This window comes from Panulirus ornatus, chromosome 32 (assembly GCF_036320965.1).
Source record: "Panulirus ornatus isolate Po-2019 chromosome 32, ASM3632096v1, whole genome shotgun sequence".
NCBI classification, from domain to species: Eukaryota; Metazoa; Arthropoda; class Malacostraca; order Decapoda; family Palinuridae; genus Panulirus; species Panulirus ornatus.
This window is the reverse complement of record NC_092255.1, coordinates 20,848,033-20,874,000: the sequence shown is the minus strand read 5'-3', so window position 1 is coordinate 20,874,000 and position 25,968 is coordinate 20,848,033. Positions and strand designations below refer to the sequence as shown.

Sequence of the window (25,968 nt, the reverse complement as noted above, 5' to 3'; positions counted from 1 at the left end):
TTGGTAGATTTATTTCGGTGGTCTGTATTTTGCTGTTAGATTTATTGCGGTGGTCCATAGTGTGTTGGTAGATTTATTTCTGTGGTCCGTAGTGTGTTGGTAGATTTATTTCTGTGGTCCGTAGTGTGTTGGTAGATTTATTTCTGTGGTCCGTAGTGTGTTGGTAGATTTATTCTGTTGGTCCGTAGTGTGCTGGTAGATTTTATTTTGAGCGCACTTACCTCTCCGATGAACTCATTATGAGCCAGCAGCGTTCAGAAAGGTTCGGATCGTGCGTTCATCGCCTCTTCAGAGATAGTCTACTACGTCCCAAGCTTTGAATTATCTATCGAACGCGTCCCAAGCTTTGAATTATCTATCGAACGCGTCCCAAGCTAGCTTTGAATTTGCTATCAAGCTGGTCCCAAGCTTTGAATTGACGATCAAGCTCGTCCTAAGCTTTGAATTTGCCATCAAGCTGGTCCCGACCTTTGAATTAACTATCAAGCTGGTCCCAAGCTTTGAATTGACGATCAAGCTCTTCCCAAGCTTTGAATTGACGATCAAGCTCTTCCCAAGCTTTGAATTGACGATCAAGCTCTTCCCAAGTCCTCTAACCCGTGTTCAGTTAGCCCCAAGCTTTCTATCAATTACTTAGTGCGTTCTGAGCTTACATTTAGTGCGCTCCAAGCTTTCTAACAGTTATTTAGCGCATCCCAAACCTTGCAACCAATATTTTGAACGTTCCCAAGCTGTCTGAAAAGTATATAGTGCGTTTCAAGCTTGCTAACAATTATTTAGTGCGTCCCAAACTTTCTAAAAGATATGAGTGCGTTCTAAAGTTTCTAATATTCGTTTAGAACGTGCCAAACCTTTCTTAGCATTTATTTAGCGCAACCCAAGCTCTCTAACCAATATATATATATATATATATATATATATATATATATATATATATATATATATATATATATATATATAATATATATATATATATATATATATATATATATATATATATATATATATATATATGTATATGTATATATATATATATATTTATATATATATATATATATATATATATATATATATATATATATATATATATATATATATATATATATGTTATTTAGTCCGCTTTAAGCTTTATAAAGTGTATCTAGAAAATCCCAAACTTGCTTATATATACCTAGTGTGCTCTAAGCTTTAGTAACTTTAATCTAGTGCGTTCGAAACTTTATGTTGCTCTTTTCTAATGGGTTCAAAGCTTTCTGACAAGTTTAGCGCGTTCTCAGTTTTCTATTATAAATTCAGCGCGTTCTAAGCTTTCTAATATCAATCCAGCGCGTCCTAAGCTTTTTCATATCAGTTCAGCGCGTTCTAAGCTTTCTAATATCAATCCAGGGCGTTCTAAGCTATCTAATATCAATCCAGCTCGTTCTAAGCTTTCTAATATCAATCCATTGCGTTCTAAGCTTTCTAATATCAATCCAGCGCGTCCTAAGTTTTCTGATATCAATCCAGCGCGTTCTAAGCTTTCTGATATCAGTCCAGGGCGTTCTAAGCTTTCTAACATCAATCCAGGGCGTTCTAAGCTTTCTAATATCAATCCAGCGCGTTCTAAACTTCCTGATATCAATCCAGCGCGTTCTAAGCTTTCTAATATCAATCCATTGCGTTCTAAGCTTTCTAATATCAATCCAGGGCGTTCTAAGTTTTCTGATATCATTCCAGCGCGTTCTAAGCTTTCTAACATCAATCCAGCGCGTCCTAAGTTTTCTGATATCAATCCAGGGCGTTCTAAGCTTTCTGATATCAGTCCAGGGCGTTCTAAGCTTTCTAACATCAATCCAGGGCGTTCTAAGCTTTCTCATATCAATCCATCGCGTCGTGAGTTTTCTAACATATAATTCTAATGCTTCTATAGAGAGACCTGGTAATCATTCTTGGCTTGGTAGCCGAAATGTATATTGCGTGTCCAGCGTGTTGACAGCTTTATTTGACAACCCGACCCCGTCCCCCTTGGCCGCAGAGCCATGTACGATCCGATCGCGTTTGACCGCTTTACGATGCTGTCTGAGCGTTGCTCGCTTCTTGACAGAATAGTTTTTTGCGTCGACAGTTCCTTGACAGTGTCTTGGCTTGCCTGTCAAGTACCTTGACACCGCTTTGTTATTCCTAGCTCCTTGACAGACTCGTCTTGCCCCTCCCATATATATATATATATATATATATATATATATATATATATATATATATATATATTTATTTATTTATTTTGTGTTTCTAGATTCTTGACAGCCGTTCTGCCGTCAAAATGTCTTTGACAGCAGTTGTGTGTGTGTGTGTGTGTTGTGTGTGTGTGTGTGTGTTTGTGTTCTTGACAGCTTCATACTTCCGCTTAAGCGTCTTGACGTCATTGTTTGCCGATCTAACGCTCTTGACTGCAACTGCCCTGCTCAGCCCGCGCGCCTTGACGGCACCGGTGTTTGTGTTTCTGTTCTCTCCTTGACAGCTTCAGAGCGCGCCTTACTGTACGTCGTTACCTGCTTTGACGGCGTCGGTACGACCCAGTCGTGTTGACCGTTACGCCGTACGACTCGAATATCTGAGAAATGTACTTTACGACCGAAGTTTCTTGACAGCTTTAAGCGTTTTAAACGTTTAAAGTGTTTAAGGTGTTTTAAGCGTTTAAAGTGTTTAAAGCGTTTTAAGCTTTTAAATTGCTTTATGTGTTTAAAGCGTTTTAAGCGTTTAGAGTGTTTTATGCGTTTAAAGTGTTTTATGCGCTTAAAGCGTTTTAAACGTTTAAAGTGTTTTATGCGTTTAAGATGTTTTGAGCGTTTAAAGTGTTTAAAGCGTTTTAAGCGTTTAGAGTGTTTTATGCGTTTGAGGTGTTTTAAGCATTTAAAGCGTTTTAAGCTTTTAAAGTGACTTATGCGTTTAAAACGTTTTGAGTGTTTGAAGCGACTTTTTATTACGCCTGAGCGTTTTGACAGCTTTATTTTGCCGTCTCCAGGCGTCTTGGAAATGCTCTTTGGTTGTTTGCTTGTTTCTTGGCAGCTTTGTTTTGCCGTCAAGTGATTTGACAGAAGCTGTCTTAGCGTCCGGAAATGCACGTGATGGATGGGTTTATAAGTTGTGTTGTATACCGACCTTGTAAGGCTGGACGCCTTGAGTTGCGTGTGGGTGAGGAACATTTGAGTTGCGACGAGTTGAGTGATGCTTGAGTTGCGACGAGTTGAGTAATACTTGAGTTGCGAGGAGTTGAGTAATGCTTTGAGTTGCGACGAGTTGAGTAATGCTTTGAGTTGCGACGAGTTGAGTAATGCTTTGAGTTGCGACGATTTGAGTGATACTTGAGTTGCAACGAGTTGAGTAATACTTGAGTTGCGACGGAGTGACGTTTGAGTTGCGTCGGAGTGAGTAACGGTCGAATTGCGACGGAGTAGCATTTTTGAGTCGCGTTGGAGTGTGTGTAACCCTCTTGAGTTGCGACGAAGTAACACTTGAGTTGCTGCTGAAGGTTTTGACCCAACAGTTAACACTGTAATGATTTAGGATCCTGGATAAATGATAATTATCCTCTAAAGATGCCAGTTATTTATATGATGATTCTGGATAAATGATACGACCCTCGAGCACGACGGTACGACCCTTGAGCACGACGGTACGACCCTCGAGCACGACGGTACGACCCTCGAGCACGACGGTACGACCATTCGAGCACGACGGTACGACCCTCGGGCACGACGGTACGACCCTCGAGCACGACGGTACGATCCTTGAGCACGACGGTACGACCATCTAGCACGACGGTACGACCCTCGGGCACGACGGTACGACCATCTAGCACGACGGTACGACCCTCGAGCACGATGGTACGACCCTCGAGCACGACGGTACGACCCTCGAGCACGACGGTACGATCCTTGAGCACGACGGTACGACCCTTCGAGCATGACGGTACGACTCTCGAGCACGACGGTACGACCCTCGAGCACGACGGTACGACCCTAGACCACGACGGTGCGACCTTCGAACACGACGGTACGATCCTTGGGCACGACGGTACGACCCTTGAGCACGATGGTACGACCCTCGAGCACGACGGTACGATCCTCGAGCACGACGGTACGACCCTTGGGCACGACGGTACGACCCTCGAGCACGACGGTACCACCCTCGAGCGCGACGGTACGACCCTCGTGCGAGCATGACGGCCTGGCCTTTGACCTGCAAGGGTCAGGTCAAAGGTCAGGGCTTCGTATCCAAAGGTCGTACCTTCAGGCTGAAGGGCCACACCGGTGTGCCCCAAGGGCGTCTCTCTCTCTCTCTCTCTCTCTCTCTCTCTCTCTCTCTCTCTCTCTCTCTCTCTCACAAGGCCTCTCTCTCTCTCCTCCCCAGATTGGATGACCCCCTTGGCAAGCGGCAGCCAGCTGAGCCCCACGCCCACTGCGCCCACGGTCTCAGCAGCCGCCCACGCACCCACCCACGCCCCGCCCGCGCCCACGCTGCCCCACGCCCACCTGGCCGTCATGTACTCCCCGGCTGCCTACCCGGACCAGCCCACGCCTTACCCCCTGCCCACGCTCGGTGGGGAGCAGTCCGCCTTCTACTCGCCCACGGTGAGTCTCTCCCCCTTAGCCTCCCCTTACCCTCCCCTTACCCTCCCCTCACCCTCCCCTTATCCTCCTCACCTTCCCTTACTCTACCCCACACCCCATTTACGTAGCCTCCCTTTACGTCCCCTTTGTCTTCTACCCTCCTTACCTCCCCTTACCTTCCTTACCTCCCCTTACCTTCCATACCTCCCCTTACCTTCCTTACCTCCCCTTACCTTCCTTACCTCCCCTTACCATCCTTACCTCCCCTTACCTTCCTTACCTCCCCTTACCTCCCATACCTCCCCTTACCTTCCTTACCTCCCCTTACCATCCTTACCTCCCCTTACCATCCTTACCTCCCCTTACCATCCCTACCTCCCCTACCCTTCCTTACCTCCCCTTACCCTCCTTGCCTCCCCTTGCCCTCCTTTACATTTTCATACCTCCCTTTGCCCTCCCCCTAGCCTCCTTTACCCCCTTCATTCCCCCTGCCTCCCCTTAGACTCCCTTACCTCCCAAGCCCTTTTTCACCCCATCCTCCCCCCTTACCCCCATAGTGTTCACTCAAAATGTAACGCTTTGTCGCAAGTTACGCTCCCCATATTCCAGTTTTTAGTGTTCATATTCTACATGTTACAAGTATTTCCATAAGTTAGTGTTCATTCTCTACACGGTACATGTATTTCCCTAATTTAGTGTTCATTCTCTACATGATACAAGTATTTCCATAAGTTAGCGTTCATTCCCTGCGTGGTACGTTTCATTTTTCCAGTGACTAGTGATCATCCCTCACACATGACGTACATATTCTTACACATGAAGGTGTTCATTTTCCTAAGGTTATGTCTACAGTATAGATCATTATTAACATTATTACTATCATCATTATCATTTATTATCATTATCAATATCATTATTATCAATATCATTATTATCATCATTGTAATTATCAATATTCTTGATATTATGACCATTTGTTATAATTGTTATTGTTATTGTTATTATTATTATTATTGTTATGATTATTATTATTATTATTATTATTATTATTATTATTATTATTATTATTATTATTATACCAGGACCTCTTTCTGATAGGGTGATGGTCTCCCCCCCCCCATACACACACACACACACACACACACACACACACAGAACCTACCACATTGTTTACAAGCATCATTTTACTCATTACATAATGTTATAATGTTCCTGTTCACTCACACGCTCCCGTCTGGTTAACACACCCCCCCCCCCCACCTCTGGCCACGACGGTACGACCTCTGCCGATGATGGTGACCTGACCTCCGACCCCCGACCGTGAAGTGTCGTATGGAGGGTCGCACCCAAGGGTCGTGCCCTCGTTCACAGCTGTGGCAAAACATATGCCCAAGTGAATGGCCTTCTCGGGCGGTAGAGAAAAGTTCAAGATAAGGAGAGAAATTTGCCCGGCCTCCACTGGTGTGTTTTAAGACCCGGGCGTTAAAGAAAGGTTATATGCGAAGGGAACGACACAAGAGGGAAGAGAATTCCAAAGCTTATCCCTTCGAGGAAAGAGGGAGATGAGATAACGGCACATCTTCGAGTGGTCAGCCACCACACAGAAAGTGAGGGAACCAGCAGCCAAACGCGTACCCGCGGGTCCAGACCTGGTGGGTGAGGGACACATGCAGACACCTCACGAGAACAGCAACCAAGATAATACTATATATAGAAGAGAGAGAGAGAGAGAGAGAGAAGCGACATCGCGGCGTACCGAAAGGGAGGGTTGAAGAGAGGTGATGCCAGGAGAGTTCATGAGAGTGGAAGACTTGTGCTTCCACTCTGGTGAACAGAGAGGCGGTGGATGAACCACCTCACATGTGTCAGGAGTACTTCACACTTGGGCGAATCAATCCCTGCAGATATGAATTAGCTCCTCGCATGAAAATTGAGTATGGTATTTGTACAGTACTCTCGGTTTGTGGGAAGTAGAATTTGGGATGTTAATTGTGCGGGGTTTCCATGAGAGAGTGGAGGATATGGCCATGCCAAATATATCTCTGTTATTACAGGGTTGAATTGTGATGTAATTAAGCAAATGCTTTTTTGATGGAGATATAAGGAGACATTGCGTTTAAGTACTGTAAGATTTGATAAGATTACTGCTTTCCCAACTTATGACCCTGCACAAGACCGCAAGGAATTTTGATCAGTACGAGAGAGAGAGTATTAGAAAGGGGTGGATGGATGGGAAATTAAGCTAACGTACGTGAAGTGTGGAATCGTCAGAATTAAGTATCAGTAGGGTTGGAAATAGAAGAGGATAAGATCATTTACGGGAAGAGGAAACAGAGTCGGAGATAAGACAGAACCCTGGGGAACGCCACTTCGATGGGACGGCCAGAGAGAGGAATCTGTGCGTCAGAAAACACAAGAGAGAGGCTGAGAAGCTGAAGGGAAATGAGTTTGAGAAAGCAAAGACTTTTGGTATTCCACACCCTGTCATATGCCTTTGGAGATATCGATGGTTACAACGAAGAGTCACACAGGAGAGAACATTAACGGTAGACGCTGCGCAGCGCAGCGAAATCCGTATCGGCGACCAGAAAGATGGAGGGGAGTGGAACTGTACGAGAAAGTTAAAGTTTAGAAGAAGAGTTTCAAGGATTCTGATTGCACACCTTCAGCATGATTTAGTACATATACAAGTCACTACCTACAGTGTTAGCGGAGCTCCGCCTGCGTGAGGTGGTTAGACCAAGAGGGGGAAAAGGGTGCCCGTGACGGAGGGGCCTGACGAAGGGGACTGTATCATCGTCGCTGGACGAAACACGAGCACAGTCTCTCGTCGGAGAACCTCCCGCTACAAAGGAATCAAGTCTTGTCCCTGCTGCTCAGTGTAGCGCAGCTTTGAAACTACATTACCCGCTGGTAAAAGCGTCCTGAAGGCGTGGTGGGGGGGGGTTAACACCCGGACCATTCCCTGAAAGCGGTCCTGGAGTCATGTTAATCAATCGTTCACCACCTACGTAGCACACCGCTCCCGTTTCGTGCCGTTGGAACCAACAGGGCTTGTAAGGCTCGCCGTTGTGCCGCATCCAGCAGCCACCACACACCGGGTCGTCCCCCTCCCACTTACCTAACCATCCCGTTCTCTGTTCCCTCCCACAGGCGACAGGACTTGAGCTGAAGGATTCCCTGGCAGCGTCTCCGATGGCTCCTACTTGGCCCTACCCATCCGTCTACTACCCCTACGACACAGCCCTGGCCTCCTATCCCTTTGCAGGGTAAGGTTTAAAACCTCTTACAATCTCCCCCTATTATATTTAAGTCTTGTTAGCGTGAGTGCTCAGTACACGGGTCACATTGTAATGAAAACCTGATTTAATTACCTTAATGATTAGTTCTGATTTTCCAGTTTTTGTCATTGATATCCTAACGTGTTTTGCCTGTATTCAGCGTCGTCTGAGAACATAGATTTTTAAGGATCTCTCCCCCTCCTTTTTTTTAAGGGATTGGCTTCATTTGGATTTGTTTGGGGGGATTATTATGCCAAAAGGGTTGATTCCGGGAATATTTTAGCGAGAAAAATCAGTTGTAGGATTTATTTTATGAGCGGGATTAATTCTGGGGTTTATTTCTTCATTACTTTCGCGTATATCTTTTCGGCTGGATTTAATCTTAGGAAGATTTTAATCGGTGAAGTTTAGGTTTGAGGAATATTTTTTACCCTTAGGATTAGTTTTAGGGGAATATTCCCATGACAGGAATTCGTCTTGGGGAATATTTTGTCGTCAGGAGTAATCTTTAGGAGGATTTTTCGACTGGAATTAATTTGGGAGAATATTTGGCCTACGAGAAATAGTTTGATTGGAATATTTTGTAAGTAGGATTATTTTAGGGGAAGATTTTATAAGTTTATGGGATTATTTTATAAGTAGGATTACTTTAGGGGAAGATTTTATAAGTTTATGGGATTATGTTATCGTAATTATCAGTTTTTGACGAATATCTTAAGATGATTTTCGTCAGAAGTGTTGATTTGGCAGAATTCTATTAAGTGCTTTGGGATATTTTAACAAGAGTTGAAAGTGAATTATTCCACGTGTGTGTGTGTGTGTGTGTGTGTGTTTCATGCTCAAAGGTTCTGAATACATTATTTAGGTTCTAGCGCTATGCAAATCCCAGAAGATCAGTCAAAACAGGAATTTATGTTACAGAATAGATTATCATCATGGTCAGTTTTAGGGTGGGGTATCTTGTGAACACAGTCAGTTTTAGGGTGAGGTATCTTGCGAACACAGTCAGTTTTAGGGCGAGGTATCTTGCGAACACAGTCAGTTTTAGGGCGAGGTATCTTGCGAACACAGTCAGTTTTAGGGCGAGGTATCTTGCGAACACAGTCAGTTTTAGGGCGAGGTATCTTGCGAACACAGTCAGTTTTAAGGAAGGTTTAATCCACAGGATTAAAGTCTCTCAGCGTACGTTATCAACAGCTGTTATCTCTGGAGAGTATCTTATCTTCACGGATTGGTGTTTGGAAATACGTAACTGTAGAAATATTCTGAGGGCGGGAATAATTATAAATGAATAAGTATTGATTTCTAGTTATGTTTTATCAATGGGTTATTTTTTTTTCGGATTACTTTATAATCAGGATTACCTTAAAGGATAATCTGTCAAGAATTGTTTAAAAAGAAGTTAACAGTACTGTATATATGGGGGAAAATGTGCATGTTTTATTTCTTGGAAAGTATCAAGAATGTTAGGTTTTTAAGGGGTATTTTTATTGAACGAGTTAGTTTCTCTGGGAATGTTATATTAAAAAGGGATTAATGTTTTACAGTACGGGTGTTAAGGGTTTTATTTATTCAAAAATATATTTTGTTGTTGTTTTTGTATTTACGAAGACGTAAATTTTTTGGGATACGTATGTGCTGTCCCCCGATATTTCATGTTTTTACGTCGCTGCTTGATGCATCAGGAGCCGCGCCGCGATCTCTGACCCCGCCCCTGTGCTCTTCCTCCTACAGGTACGGCATGGGTCTGGACGCGGCCCGCAGGAAGAACGCCACCCGGGAGGCGACGGCGACGCTGAAGGCGTGGCTGAACGAGCACAAGAAGAACCCGTACCCCACCAAGGGCGAGAAGATCATGCTGGCCATCATCACCAAGATGACCCTCACACAGGTGAGCACCCACCCACCCACCTTCCTCCTGCTGGGGACGTGGCACTCGGGGAGATCGAAGTGACCCTGGGATCTCTCTCTCTCTCTCTCTCTCTCTCTCTCTCTCTCTCTCTCTCTCTCTCTCTCTCTCTCTCTCTCTCTCTGGGGGATGATGGTGAGGAGGGTGGAGGAGGGTGTTGGTGTTGATACCCCTGCAGCGTCCGTAGGGGGCGGGTCACAGCGAGTGGGTGGTGGCGAGGGTGACACAGAGGAGGTTACGTGGTAGTTAGTGGGGTCGTGTAGCACTGATGGTTGTGGTTGGTTGACTGGTAGCGTCGGCCGATGGTGGTGGTGGTGGTGGTTTAAGTGGTGATTTAAGGTGTTAGTGGTGCTCAAGTCGACCATTGATGGTGGCGGTATTGACTGACTGGTGATTTCAGTTGGTTTGACTTGTGCTGGGGTGGTGACTGTGTGGCTGGTGAAGTCACTAAGGGTGATTTCGCAGGCTGGTGGTGGATGGTTCTGGCTTGTTACGTCGGATGCGATAGGTGGAGATGGTGTTTGTGGTGACCAGCCATCTGGATGGGATGGTAGGAGGGGTGGCTTTGTGGTAGCTGGTGACGGGAATGGTGGTTGGTGGTGGTTCCATGCTTGTGGTGGATGATGTAATTGGTGATTGTGGTCGTGGTTTGTATTGGTGATGGTAATGGTAGCGATGTGTGGTTGTAGTTATGGTAATAGGTTAGCTGGTAGTGTTGGTAGTGCTGGTTGCCATATGGTTGTACTGGTTGGTGCCTGTGGTAGAGGATTAGGTGGCTCGTGGTGTGGTGAGATGTGGTGGAATTGCGTTAGGGTGAAGGTGATTGTGGTTGGTGATTTCCTCTGCAGTTTGATTGATGGTTGAGGTGCTGGTTGCTTTATAGTGCCTGGTGGTGGTTGCTGGTGATTTTGGTAGCAGGTTTGAGATGGTTGGTTGTAGTAATGGCCCTTAGTGTTGGTAGTAAGGCTGATGTGGTAGTGTTGGTGGGTCAGTGGTGATGGTGCTAGCCTGTGATGGTGGTAGGCGACGATTGGTGTTGACCGATGGTGGTTGTGCTTGGATGATGGTGGCTGTAACAGGCGGCAATGGTACGGATGGTTTTGGCTGGCTGTTGGAAAAGTGGTGGTTGTTGGCGATGGTGGTAGTAGTGGTTGGTGAAAGTGGTGGTTGGCAGTTGGTGATGGGTGTCGGAAGTGGCGGGTAGTATGGTAGTGATGATGGTAGCCACAGTGATGGTTATGTTTGTCACAGTTTTGTAAGGTGATGCTTGCTATGATGGGTAATGGTGGTGGGTGTAGTGTGGGACGAGACCAGTAACCTGGGTAAATTGCCTCTTGTAAAAATCCTAGTCTGTGAAGGGGTCGTTCCAGTGAACCTGTGGGGAGTTTGTTATGTATGGGGCGAGGTGTGATGATGTATGGGATGTGGAGGAAGGGGGAGTTGGCTGTAGGTGTGATGTATGGGGGTCCTGGGGAAGGAGAGTTGGCTGTAGGTGTGAAGTATGGGGTGTTGAGGGTGGGGTAGTGGCTGTAGGTGTGATGTATGGGATTTTAAGGGAAGGGTAGTGGCTGTAGGTGTGATGTATGAGGTGTTAAGGGAAGGGGAGTGGCTGTAGGTGTGATGTATGGGGGTGTAATGGGAAGGGGAGTATCTGTAGGTGTGATGTATGGGGTGTTATGGAAGGGGGAGTATCTGTAGGTGTGATGTATGGGGGTGTTAAGGGAGGGTAGGAGGTGTGATGATGTATGGGGCGTGGCACTCGTACGGCTTCTGATCCGCCACGCCCCCTTGCCTCGCCTAATCCCCGGCTTATCACGTCGTCCCACCCACAGGTGTCGACGTGGTTCGCTAACGCACGTCGGCGGCTGAAGAAGGAGAACAAGATGACGTGGGAGCCTCGGAGCAAGACGGACGACGACGAAGACGATGATGACGATAAGGACGACGAGAAGATCGATGATAAAGACGATAAGGATGACGATGACAAGAAGGATGACAAAGATAGTAAGTTGCTGTTGACTCTCGTCTTAACCGTCGATCGTCCCACAGGAGGCTTAGCCCTTTCTCAAACCCTTGAGCACGACGGCACGACCCTCAGTACTTACTGTGGCCTGGCTTGTGATCCGGCTCTTAAAAGGGCTCAAGGCTAAGGCCAAGCCATCATTCACCCAGGAGTCGTACCGTCGTGCTTAAGGGTTTTTAGGATTAAGGTACTCCCAAAAGTCCCTCCTGTGGGCAGCCCTAGATCGATACATAAGCATTTAAGGAAGCCACTCCAGTGAGGGCGTTAGGCCACCTCTCCAATGTGTAAGTCTTGGGCGTGCCAGACAGCTCTCTGACTTGTATGGTGTAAAGTTCTCTCCTGATGGGGACCACATCGAGGCCATCCCTAAGGGGTCCTTATTTTTCAAAGTCTCGTAGCTCACTGGGCACAAGGGTACGACCCTTGAGCACGACGGTACGACCCTTGAGCACGGCGGTACGACCGTCGTTCTCAAGGGTCATGCCATTGTGGCCACGGGTTAAGAGAGATCTCTACCAGGCTTAAGGACTCTTAACTGTGGTGTAGGTTGCAGCTGTGGGGCTAACTGGAAGCGTCTCTCCCACAGTCCTCTTCAGTGACGGCGAGAAGGACAAGAAGGAGGTGGAGGGCGGACGGTCCAGCGCGGGCGCGGGCGGTACGGGCGCCGGCTCGCCAGGGGTGCCGCCCACCGACGTCGCCCACCCCAAGCCCCGCATATGGTCCCTAGCCGACATGGCCACGTCGGGCGGGGTGGGCGGCGGGAGCGCGGGCGGCCTGGGCGGTTTGAGTGGCGGCGCGGGGAAGATGATGGGTGGGGGCATGGCGCGGGGGCTTCACCTAGAGGGGTCGCCCTACTCCCGGCCGCTCTTCCCCCACGCCTCCTACCCCTACATCCCGCCCAGCGTGAGCGAGAGCCTCCTCTCGTACTCCTACAGCAAGTCCCTGGCCGCTGGCTTCCCGCCCGTCACCCTCACCGACGTCACCACCGCCGGGCTCCTGGCTCCCGCCCCCCTCGTCCACGACCTGGGGCGGCCAGAGATCTCCCGACCTGAGGCCATCCGACCCGACATCTCCCGCGACCTGCCCCGTGACCTGCCGCGCCATGAGCTGGCCCGGCCCGAGCCACACCGACCGGAACCTCGCCCGCCCATGGACAAGGACGTGTGATGCCTCCCCACGCCTCCCGCCGCACCCACGCCCCTGAGTGATGATGTGTCAGACTTGTGGTGAGTGGTGGCCCGGTGCATGACCAGCACCGGTGCGGCCCGGCATCTCTCGTCTGGACCAAAGGATGGCCTGAGTGACCGGGGGCCTTCTTGTGTGGACCAAAGGATGGCCCAAGTATCTGGGGGCCTTCTTGTGTGGACCAGAGGATGGCCCTAGTGTCTGGGGGGCCTCTTGTGTGGACCAGAGGATGGCCCAAGTGATTGGGGGTCTCTTGTGTGGACCGGAGGATGGCCCAAGTAACATGCTGGATCAGAGGACGGTCCAAAAGACACCTCCCCGCCAGCAGGACCTAGCTTGTGGAGGATCGCCCCGCCTCCCAGCAAGTGGTGTTGGGAGGGTGAGGTGAGAGAGAGAGGGAGAGAAAGAGAGAGAGGGAGAGGGGGGGGGGGCGCTGCGCCCTCACAGTGTCGGGACAAGGTGCCGGTGAAGGCCCGGGAGAGGAACTCTCGAGAGAGAGAGAGAGAGAGAGAGTGCCTGGGCCTGGGGAGGACTGGGATAGGGGCCTACAGAGTGAGTGGCCAGTGAGAGAGAGAGAGAGAGAGAGGGAGAGGGGGAACGTTAGTGCCACCATCTGTCTCTTGTCGTCAGAAAACGTTAGCGTAGAAACATATGACCCTCCCCCTTCCCTAAGAAGAACACCTTTTTTTCTAAAAAAAGAAAATCTCACCCAAGTCTATATAAATATATATATATATATTTTTTTTTCTTTCTCCCCTCAAGGACACCTCTGACAGTATCATTATGAACGCCAAAGATATTTAATTTAGAATGTTCTAATAAGTTATACCTCCTGGAGAACAATGCACCGTCAAAGTACCTTGGGGGGTGAATGTAGTACCGTTCACCCATGAAGGCAGACAGAACCCACCCCCCCAAGGAATGTACCGCTCACCCTGAAGTGTACCGTTGACTGTGAAGTACCTGGGTAGTGTACCGTTCACCCGTAAAGTACCTGGCTAGTGTACCGTATACAGTGAAGTACCTGGGTAGTGTAACGTTCACTTGTAGAAGTACCTGGGTGGAGTACCTAGCACCGTTAAGTACCTGGGTAGTGTACCGTTCGCCCGTGAACACTGTGTGGTACATTTGCAGCTAATAAACCAAGTGTGTGTGCGTACGTACGTGTGTGTGTGTATGTGTGTGGAGGTTCCTCGCCACGTGGGGAGCACGTGGTGTGTGTGAGCGGCTACTGCATCCGTCGTGCCAAAGTTCAAGAAGCAACGCAGGTGCCAAACTTAGGGAGGAACACGTGTTGGATGTGCAGACCGGGTGTCGAAGTTCACGCCGTGCACGTGTGCAAGGAGCTGCACGTGGCCGGCCGAGTTCAAGGAGTCGTCAACGTGTTGGGCGACACGTGGCAGAGGTTCAGATCTGCACGTACGTGGTGGCGTGGCTGTGACCAGAATTTGCACGTAGTTCGAGACTGCAGAACCTGACTCGCCCTTTGCAACGTGCACGATCCCCCCAGCAACGTGCACGATCCCCCCAGCAACGTGCACGACCCCCCAGCAACGTGCACGATCCCCCAGCAACGTGCACGACCCCCCAGCAACGTGCACGATCCCCCAGCAACGTGCACGACCCCCCAGCAACGTGCACGACCCCCCCAGCAACGTGCACGACCCCCCAGCAACGTGCACGACCCCCCAGCAACGTGCAGGACGCCCAGCAACGTGTATGGCGTGGTGTGGGAGAGGAGGAGGAGGAGGAGGAGGGGTGGTGGCCAAGAGTGAGGTTGGAGGAGGAGTTGGAGTCGTGTGCAACGCCATTCCGTGAACGATCCTTTTTGAGTTTCCCTTAAAAAGATAAGAAAAAAATTCGGCTCGTTACGAACAACTAATAAACACCAATGTCGAATTATTATTATTATTATCATTATTATTATTATTATTATTATTATTATTATTATTATTGTCATCATCATCATCAAGACTTTTGTTATTGTGTGTCCATGCTTCCGACTGCTGTGTTATGACCCGAGGCCACGAACGATAAGGGCGAGACTCTTGAATGTACCTAAAAAAAAAAATAAAAGACGAATCTCGCCCCTATGGTTTGGTGTTACCAAGGCTCGTCAACGCAGCCCTGTTGTCACATTGTAACACTGTGTATCGTCACGTCCACCGGTCATGGAGACTATGTGTTATGTAACTCAACAACAAGAACAAAACAAAAAAAAAGTTTCATATAAGAGTGATTTTTGTACATATGTAATATACTATAATATTTGAACAAATAAATCATTGTGATACATAGAGAGGAGACTCACTTTGATATACCCTGCCCTCCCTTAACCCTCCACACCCCAAGCCTCAGAGGATCTGGTGATAAGGTGGGGTTTATTTTTTTCCAATTTCATCTGGTGACTTGGACAACAAAAAAAAATTCGTGTAAATTTTTGATTTTTTTTCACCCATGTTTGATATTTGAATTTTTCATATTAAGGAGGGTACTCTCTCTCTCTCTCTCTCTCTCTCTCTCTCTCTCTCTCTCTCTCTCTCTCTCTCTCTCTCTCTCTCTCTTTCTAAGTTTTGAGAAAACACAGCTCGTAGTCTAGAGAACGAAGTGACGCGTACGTTACTGGCCCACCGTCAATCTATGCTGTTACGTTAAATATTTCCATCATTAACGTATCCTTAAATAGATATTTGTATATCGCAGTATTTCAATACGCATTAGTTTTTAGGAATATTAATTTTTCACAAATTTATGATTTTTTTGGAATTTTTGCTATAATTCGATGTTCATATCATTGTTTTGGAAACTCTTTTTCAAAGGTTAATTTATTTTTTTCGTAGATTTTTGAAGGTAAATTTTTTTCTAGGAATATTTTTTGTCTTTTTACGTATTTTCTTAAAAGTTTCGGGATGATGTATATCATTTTAGACGAAGAAAATTATAGATGTTATACGTGTGAACAACCGTCCCCGTGTATACACACACACACACACACACACACAGTCTCCAACGAATCCTAGCCACTTGCACACACCAACATACAAGCAGCCATGCACACTAACCCATTCTCACGCAATCACTCCACCAAGTCACCCCAAAAAGCACAGCTCATACACTCGCCTCGCGCTCCCAGCCTCGTACCCACATCAGTCCTTGGACACACCTTGTCCTGAAACACCCCACGCCAACACCCACCCAACCTCAGCACGCCTTACCCACCCCTCGTCAAGCCCTACTTCAACACCTCACAGCACCCCATACCCCAACGTACCCTACCTCAACACACCCCACCTCAGCATACCCTATCTCCACACACCCCATCCAAACATGCACTACCACATCACACCCTACCCAACATACCTTACCTCAACGCACCCTTACACTTACCACAACATCCTACCCCAGCACACTTTGCCCGTAACAAACCCTCCCCCCCAACGCACTCCATCTCAACGCACCCCACCCCAAAAACACCGCACTCCAACATATGTTTAGGAACATCTGTAGCATCACCCCTGGGAACATCTGTACCATCACCCCCTGGGAACATCCCCAGCATTATCCCTGGGAACATCCTAGCACTACCCCTGGAAACATCCCCAGCACTATCCCTGGGAACATCCCTAGCACTACCCCCTGGGAACATCCCCAGCACCACCCCTGGGAACATCCCCAGCACTACCCCTGGCAACATCCCCAGCACTATCCCTGGGAACATCCCCAGCACCACCCCTGGGAACATCCCCAGCACTATCCCTGGGAACATCCCCAGCACTATCCCTGGGAACATCCCCAGCACTACCCCTGGAAACATCCCCAGCACTACCCCTGGAAACATCCCTAGCACCACCCCTGGGAACATCCCCAGCACCACCCCTGGCAACATCCCCAGCACCACCCCTGGCAACATCCCCAGCACCACCCCTGGAAACATCCCTAGCACCACCCCTGGGAACATCCCTAGTACCACCACTGGAAACCTAGCACCACCACTGGGAACATCTGTAGCATCACCCCTGGAAACATCTCCAGCCCCACTACTGAGACCATCCCCAGCAGCAACACCTCCCACCCCCCTGGGAACATCCCCAGCACCCCAGATACCATCCTCCTCCGTCCTACTGAGAGCTCGTCCTCCCTCTCCAACAAGCCGAACGACAACAGGGCAGGCCGGAGTGGTGTGGCCATCCACCAGCCCAGGAACACCGCCCGGACATGTATACCGCTCCAGTACCCACCCACCCGCCCGCCGGAGACGCCAATGGCATCACGTCCAGCTGGGCGGGACACTGGCAAGTGCGGCTGCAGGATTGACCGAGTCTCTCTCCTGCAGGAACTCTCTCGATACACAGAACACACGATGCTACGTAGATGTTCACCCACGCCTGAACAAACACCCCGCTCACCACCAGACATTAATCTACCATCTAATTATTTTCTGGTTTAAAAGGCGTTTTTGGCCTTTTAGTTCGAGTTTATATCGGTAGATTAAATTATTCCTAAATGTCCAGCCTCGTAGCGGCAGGCTAACGATGGTTAAGAGATTGGTTATTTGGTAGGGGGAGGGTGGAGTATGTCTGTATGTCACAAGCGGGAGTCATGGCCAATAATAAGAGTGAAAGAAGTCACTCACACTCGCCTCATTATGTCCCGTGATGGTATAATTGATGGGCTAACGTGCACCATTTTCCCCTGCCTCCCCTTTGTCCTTCTCTATTATTATGGCGGTCGTTTATTTGGTTTTGTTAGACATCATGATTTACATTTTATTTATAGCAGAGGAGGTAGGGAGAGGCGCGGGAGCATCCAGGCAACCGTACACGGGAAAATGGATCTTAGTCCTGGAGTTCCGAGGGCTCGTTGTGGCAGCCCTGCTCGCCGCTGCATACGTAGGGTTGGCAGGACTGTCGCGGGTGGCGGGGAAACAATATGGCGTCATGGTTGGCGGTTGGCGAGTATTCCCGCGCGAAGATCGACCGCGTAATCTGACATTATTGACTCACACTCCCGAAAGTATGATGTATGGTTCTCTGCGGAGCTCTCGCAGCCTCTAAGGACGGATGATGAGGTGGCAGATCCTCGCGAGGTAAGTGCTAGCGCCGTGATGCATCCCTCACTGGCTCGCTCGCTCTCTCCCTCCCCGCCACCTACCACCTCCTCCTCCTTCCCTGCCTCACCCTCGCCTTCCGACGTAGACTTGGATCTTAGAGGGGGTTAAAAAAAATATTTAATTTGTAATATCTTCAGTAAATATATCCTCAAATGTTCGAAAACTTTACGAGATTTACTGGGTAAGTAAATATTAGGAATGAAGATGAATTATATATCGATGATGATTTGCATATTGAGAGCATAATTTGTGGCAGGTCTTGAGGGACTTGAGCAGGCAAAGGACGTGGCAGGGAAGCACCACACAGGTCACTTACACTAATTACCTCATTATGTGTTAAGTATATTCGCTCATGGCTGGAAATGCACTTTCTCCTGAAGGGAACTGTCGGGTCGCGTTAAGCTATGAGATCGTGTTGCCGGTGAGGTACACAATTCGAAATCGTAAAAATTATTGAGTATGCAAAGCCTTCCGTTTTAATGTGAGGATAGTGAAGTAGTGAGTTGTTATTTAGTAATGTAGAATTCCGTTGCCTAAGTGCTAAAGACAATTCCGTTGGTTCAGTGGCTGGGATTAATTCTAGGACAAGAATTGGTATGGAGGGAGGGTGTTGGATGGCCCCCATGTTAAACAATGGAATCCTATCTTTTGCAGGGTGCACGTCGGGTCTGATCTTTCATTCGCTTGGGACGACGTGGGGGGAGGAGGAGGAGGAACTAATCCCCTCCTGGGTCCCTGGGAGTTCTTCCGACACCCCCTGGCAGTGTGTGCGTCACGTCTTCGTTGTGTGTCGCAAAATTCACGACGAATTATCCCGTCGATATGGCAACACCGAAGAGGAGAAGGGGGGTGGGGCTGTGCTTTGAAATGCCAATTGCAACCAACAGAGTTCGCTAACTCCGACTACCTACCTGCCTGGTGCTGATGCGGTAAGCCATATAGTCCTTGTTAATATATACATAATTGTAGCTTGGAACTACCGAATGGTTATGACGTCATGTCGGTAGTTCACAGTAGCAGCGTAGATAACGCAATAATGTTACCGGGAGAGAAATGGCGTTGATCTGCTCGAGTTAATTAACTAGATAAATTGTTTTTGCATTTTTTTTTTTTTTAGATTATGTTCGTAGTTATACGAATTAGTTGTGTATATTTGGCCCTCTCATGGTCAGCTGTTACGTTTTGGGCTTGGGGTTTGAATAATACTCTCCGGTGATTTTAGTCGGAGGCAAATGTATGCAGCGTGATTTTTTTATTTTTATTTTCATTGCGGTTAAATTGTGATGGATAATTTATTTTATTTATGTATCAACTTGTCAGGGGGACTGTGGTTCCCTGGGGGGCCGAGGGAGATTAGCACCTTGGCTCCCCCGCCCCTCCATTCCCTGGTACTCTCGGGCTGAAAATTCTTTTGACGGGAATTTAATCTGTAGTTGGAGACAAGGTGAAGCCTTTATGTGGAAATCCTGATAAAAGAGCTGCCTCACTCACTCGCCTCCCCCAGCCAGCCCCCCTTTCCAACCCCTCCTTCCCTCTCTCTCCCCCCTTCCCCTTCTCCCAACTTTCATCCGGGCCAGTTATCCGGGTGCAGGAAGCCTCCTCCCTTCATTGCCCAGACACGTTTGGTTATGTGGGACGCGCCGTAGTTCAGGGGGTTTCGGATATTAGACCATGTTTGGAGATTAATCATTTATTTTCGTTAGGTGCAGGCGGAGGTGTGTGTGTGTGTGTGTGTGTTGGGGTGGGGGGAGGAGATTGAGTGAGTGAGTGAGTGTACTCCCAGCGATGGTCGTCAACGTGGTGGATAATACGTCCTTTTTTTATATTTATTTTCTCACCGTATTTATGACCAGATTGTGTGAAAAAAAACTTGAGCTCCTAGACGTGAGTTGATGGATGGGCAACATCCTCCGTTATTCCCGTTCGTTATAATTCCAGAACGTTCGCTGGGCGTCGTATAAGCGTTACTACGAAGCGGCGGACATTTCATTCGTTGCTTGTGTGTGTGTGTGTGTGTGTGTGGCTCACGCTAACGTAGAAGTGATACGCCATGATTGGTCAGCGGCTCGCCATTTAGTAGTTCGCCATGTTCCATCTTGATGGTCCACTACCTACCTCCAACAATTGGTCGTCGCCCGCCGAGCTCAACTGGTAATCAGCCACTTTCATCTACTCAGCCACACGCAACTGGTCCGTCACGTTCAGCAGCTACGCTGCGTTCAAGTTAGTCCGCCGCGTTCGTTTAGTTCATGTTAACCGGTAGTTTGCTAGGCTCAACTAGTAACCCGCTACTTCAAGTAGTCATTCTCTGCGTTCAGCCCTTAGTCCGCCATGGCTAAGCCAGTGGTCTGCTACGCTGAGACTAGTAGTCTGCCGCGTTCTATAAGTAGTATCGGCGTTCAACTAGTAGTCTCTCATGTTCAATAAGTCGTCCGCCAAGTTAACTAATTCGCTGCGCTCAGGTTGTTAGCCACATTCGGCCAGTAGTCAAATGCGTTCAACCAGTAGTTACCGCGCTTAACCAGTAGCCAACTGCTTTCAGTCAGAAGCCTACCGCGTTCAACCAGTAGTCTGCCGCGTTCAGCCAATAGTCTGCCGCGTTCAACCAGCAGTCTGCCGCGTTCAACCAGTAGCCTACCACATTCAGCCAATAGTCCCTAGTCCGGTCGTCAAAATATGGCGGTGTTAATCAACTCCCGGGGTGAGGGAACAGGAAGATCAAATGTACATAATGGGATTAATAAATGGCAAATTCAAGTAGAGAATGACAGTGGAGTATAATCTGGTAAACCCTCCTCCTCCTCCTCCCCTCCCTCACACACCCTCCCCGCCCCACTCCTCCCTCTTTACTCACCGTTGCTGCCGCCCCCCTTTCCCCCCTCTCCTGCCTCCCCCTCCCATCCACCACGGCCACCATCACCACCGGGCCCACAGTAACAGAGTTGGCGGACCCCCCACCGCCAGCCTGTCAAAAGGGGCGGATTTGGGGAGGGAGCCGAGGGCTAATGGACCCAGGTAACCCCCCTATTGAGAGCCACTATTCTTCCCTCCCCCTCGCTCTCCCTCCCTCCTCTTCAACAGCCATGGATCTCATCCCCTGAGCCCTCCTCCCTCTCTCTTTCTCTCTCTCTCTTTCCCTCCCTCCCTTCCACCTCTGTCATTTTGAGTCTCTCTCTCTCTCTCTCTCTCTCTCTCTCTCTCTCTCTCTCTCTCTCTCTCTCTCTCTCTCTCTCTCTCTGAGAGAGAGAGAGGTAATGATAAGAGTATGTTAGTGTTAACACGATTGCGACTATGTTGTGTGTGTGTGTGTGTGTGTGTGTGTGTGTGTCATTACATATTGTGTAATTGTAACCATAGAATTAACTATCTTATTTCCAGACTGCACATTAAACCTTACGGAGTATTGCTTTCCTCTTTTCTTAACTGGTTTGCTCTCTCTCTCTCTCTCTCTCTCTCTCTCTCTCTCTCTCTCTCTCTCTCTCTCTCTCTCTCTCTCTCTCTCTCTCTCTCTCTCTCCGTTTCTTATTTCCTCCCTCCAGCTCCCACCTTCCTTCTCCCGCCACCCGCCCCACACTCTCCCTGCTCCACCACTACATGCCCTTCCACGCGTCCACCACCTAACTTAACTCTTCCCCTTCCACCCATATACACCCGCCCTCCTCCGTCCTCCTGACCGTGGTCGTGGGGTTACAGCCCGTCATGGCGTCGCCTCCACACCGGGGCCAAGGAACAGCCGTCATTAGATATAGTTTGTCCACACACTTGTCTCCGCCACCAGGGAAGTCTCATATAGCTCTTGGGTACGTTGATGACCCGTGGTGGGCATGAGCGTCGGCGGACGCTGCGCTGGGCTGCTGTGTGGCGAAGCCAGGCCCCTCCTGCCCCCGCGCGCTCTGCCCCGTTGTTGGAACCACCGGCTGCGCAAAGCTCCCGTTTTTAGGAGACTTTAAAAGGCAAGACCCTTGGCGCGTCACACAGCCTTGCTTGGTAAGTATATTGGTCGGAACGATCTTTGCCGTTCAACAGGAATTGATGCGTTACCTCTCTGATGAGTTACCTCTTTGCCGTTCAACAGTAGTTGACGAGTTACTGAAATGTGACCCACAGTATTTGCTTCGTGGCATTGGCGACCAAGGGTTAGTTTTAGGGGAGATTGAATGGTTAGAGTATCGCCTTAATTTAGCTTTATTGAATATGATTTCGATTTTTATCTTATAAAAATCTTAAGTTTGATCGAGCGCGTTCAGAAGAATATATACGTCTTTGATGATTTACTGTGGTAGTATTATGCCATGTTCAGAAGTGTAGAAACGATAGTGTATTTTCAGTAATAGATATTACGTTTCATGAGCATATATATATATATATATATATATATATATATATATATATATATATATATATATATATATATATATATATATATATATATATATAATTCACGGCATTCATGCAAAACAGAGTTGTATGCATTGGTGTGTGTGTGAATATGACGTAGGAAAATTGATTATTTTAATCAGACTAAACGGAAGGTCGTTAGAAAAAAAAATAATTTGTTTTCTCTTTATAATCATTTATCAGAGAAAATGTAAAGTCCCCCCCCAACCCCTCTAGAAATTAGCGGCAACAGTGAGTCGTTTGTGGCCGACAGAATTTGGCCTCCAAAAAAAAAAAAAAAGGGAAACGCGCGCTAAATAAACAGTGGAAATCATTTTGGAGGGCAGCGCGCACCACGGCGACCACAGAAATTTGAGAGAGTTAGTTTTTGGCATCATTAATGTTCTGTGGTCGGAGCTGGAAATGAATATTCATCACAAATTATTTTTTTTAATAGCTGAGCAAATCATGGGATCACGGAGGGAAAAATGGACTTTGTGTTTTGTTTGACACAGCGGCCAAAAAATGGCGGGTTGCGTTAATGGTGGCGGTGGGGAGAGGGGGGGTCTCTCTCTCTCTCTCTCTCTCTCTCTCTCTCTCTCTCTCTCTCTCTCTCTCTACGCTACGGGGTGGTCGGCCGGCGGAAGAGGGGGTCGGGGAGCGGGCGCTTGTAGGGGGGGTGTATATTTTTTTCGAGATGGGGTGTGGTGGTGGGTCGCTAGGGTTTAGAATTCCATAGTTTTTTTTGGGGGGGGGAGTTTTTTTTTTAAGGTTTGTATTAGGTATATCCTGTGCCACAACCACTATTATATACACATTTGTTCTGTTAATTAGTTGCATCGTTTTTGAGTCATAGTATCGAGATGATTCGTGTAGCCGGGCTTGAAAAAAATGAACGGCCGTAATGAAACACCGACCAAATACACGTAAACACGTTGCGTTTTGAAACTACGCCAGCCAGGAATAGAGGAAAGGGGGGGTAAGAAGTGGAGGTGGGGTGTTTCGGAGGGGGTTTTCCACACGCGTGGTTTGCCGTGGTGTATGCCGGCCGAGCCAGGTGAGGAGGATGTAGGGGTAAGTGGGATACATCACGTCACTCATTATGAGATGTTTATACATCATGCCGTCGGCTGCTGACTCGACCGGCTGAGTAGAACTGGGTCGCTCATTGACTCACGGTGGCTCGCGGCGGAGGTGCCGTGCGTGATCCGTTCGCTGGCGAAGACCAAGCCCTGCCCTACGAAGCAGCGATGTATTTTTCTTTTATACCTTTGAGGTCGTCGGTACGACCCTTGAGTGTGATGGCAGAGGACGACGATACGACCCTTGAGTGTGATGGCTGAGGACGACGGTACGACCCTTGAGTGTGATGGCTGAGGACGACGATACGACCCTTGAGTGTGATGGCTGAGGACGACGGTACGACCCTTGAGTGTGATGGCTGAGGTAGACGATACGACCCTTGAGTGTGATGACTGAGGACGACGGTACGACCCTTGAGTGTGATGGCTGAGGACGACGGTACGACCCTCGAGTGTGATGGCTGAGGACGGCGGTACGACCCTTGGGTGTGATGGCTGAGGACGACGATATACGACCCTCGAATGTGATGGCTGAGGTCGACGGTACGACCCTCGAGTGTGATGGCTGAGGACGACGGTACGACCCTTGAGTGTGATGGCTGAGGACGACGATACGACCCTCGAATGTGATGGCTGAGGTCGACGGTACGACCCCTCGAGTGTGATGCCCTCGGTCTTTGACCTGACCCTCAAAGTATAGGTTAATGGCTGGGTCAAGCATACCCTCGGGTCGTAGCGACCTGCCTAAGGGTCGTACCTTCGTGCTCAGGGGTCCTACCCTTCGACCTAGAGGGTCGTGCCTTCGTGCACGAGTCGTACTATCTGCTCAAGGGATCAGACTTGTCATAATGGAGGAAAAGCTGTGTTTGACTTGCCGTATTATGGGACTGGAATCCTCCTCGCCTTCATAATATGGGACTGGAATCCTTCCTCCTTATATGATAAGGGTCTGGAACCTTCTTCATCTTATGATACGGGACTGGAATCATTCTCCTTACATAATAGGGGTCTGGAATTCTCCTCCTTACATGATAGGGGTCTGGAATCCTCCTCTTCGTCATATGATATGGGACTGGAATCCTCCTCGTCACAAGATATGGGACTGGAATCCTCCTCGTCACAAGATATAGGACTGGAACCCCCCCTCGTCACCGTGATGTCTATAGACCGAGTGTTACTCACCACCCACTGCAATGCGGGTCCGTTAACTGTCCCACTGACTCATCACTCTTCCAGTCACTGGTCCCACTGCAGGTGGCATAGGACCATCACCATCCTTCAACAACCCACTACCACAGCTGGTGTGATTGTAGTGGTACAGTGACACCATGATGAGGAGCGGTGATGGTACAGTGACACCATGATGAGGAGCGGTGGTGGTACAGTGACACCATGATGAGGAGCGGTGGTGGTACAGTGACACCATGATGAGGAGCGATGGTGGTACAGTGACACCATGATGAGGAACAGTGATGGTACAGTGACACCATGATGAGGAGCGGTGGTGGTACAGTGACACCATGATGAGGAGCGGTGGTGGTACAGTGACACCATGATGAGGAGCGGTGATGGTACAGTGACACCATGATGAGGAGCGGTGGTGGTACAGTGACACCATGATGAGGAGCGATGGTGGTACAGTGACACCATGATGAGGAACAGTGATGGTACAGTGACACCATGATGAGGAACAGTGATGGTACAGTGACACCATGATGAGGAGCGGTGGTAGTACAGTGGCACCATGATGAGGAGCGGTGGTGGTACAGTGACACCATGATGAGGAGCGGTGATGGTACAGTGACACCATGATGAAGAGCGGTGGTGGTACAGTGACACCATGATGAGGAGCGGTGATGGTACAGTGACACCATGATGAGGAGCGGTGGTGGTACAGTGACACCATGATGAGGAGCGGTGGTGGTACAGTGACACCATGATGAGGAGCAGTGACGGTGCAGTGACAACTTTGACGATAACCAGTGATCGTTCCGTGACGCCTCTGATGGCCAGTGATCCTCCGGTGACATCATAAGAAGGCGAGCGTAGGAAAATGGATCGAGAAGTTGCTAGCGGTAGAAAACGGGGCTGTGTGTGATGACGGAGATGTTCGATCAGGAGTATCTGAAGGAATAGCATTAGCCACGTCGCCCTTTATGATAAGCATATCAGGAGCCTGTACAGTTGTACAGACTACCGTAGGTGTTTACAAGCCTGGTATACAGTTGTACAGGCTACTGTATGTGTTTACAAGCCTGGTATACAGTTGTACAGGCCACTGTAGGTGTTTACAAGCCTGGTATACAGTTGTACAGGCTACCGTAGGTGTTTACAAGCCTGGTATACAGTTGTACAGGCTACCGTAGGTGTTTACAAGCCTGGTATACAGTTGTACAGGCTACTGTAGGTGTT

The 25,968-nt window shown here is 48.5% G+C and overlaps 1 protein-coding gene across 2 annotated transcripts in view; it reads left to right on the top strand.

Moving 5' to 3' along the window:
- LOC139759162 (uncharacterized) overlaps window positions 1-15,284 on the top strand; it is a 29,638-nt gene extending 14,354 nt beyond the window's left edge. For both annotated transcript variants that reach the window (XM_071681205.1, XM_071681204.1), the window contains exons 2-6: window positions 4,390-4,610; window positions 7,743-7,858; window positions 9,605-9,761; window positions 11,612-11,783; window positions 12,389-15,284. In XM_071681205.1, the coding sequence (XP_071537306.1) occupies window positions 4,395-4,610; window positions 7,743-7,858; window positions 9,605-9,761; window positions 11,612-11,783; window positions 12,389-12,969 (1,242 nt within the window). In that variant the 5' untranslated portion in view covers window positions 4,390-4,394 and the 3' untranslated portion in view covers window positions 12,970-15,284. The remainder of the gene's footprint in view (window positions 1-4,389; window positions 4,611-7,742; window positions 7,859-9,604; window positions 9,762-11,611; window positions 11,784-12,388) is intronic.
- Window positions 15,285-25,968: the final 10,684 nt, after the last annotated feature.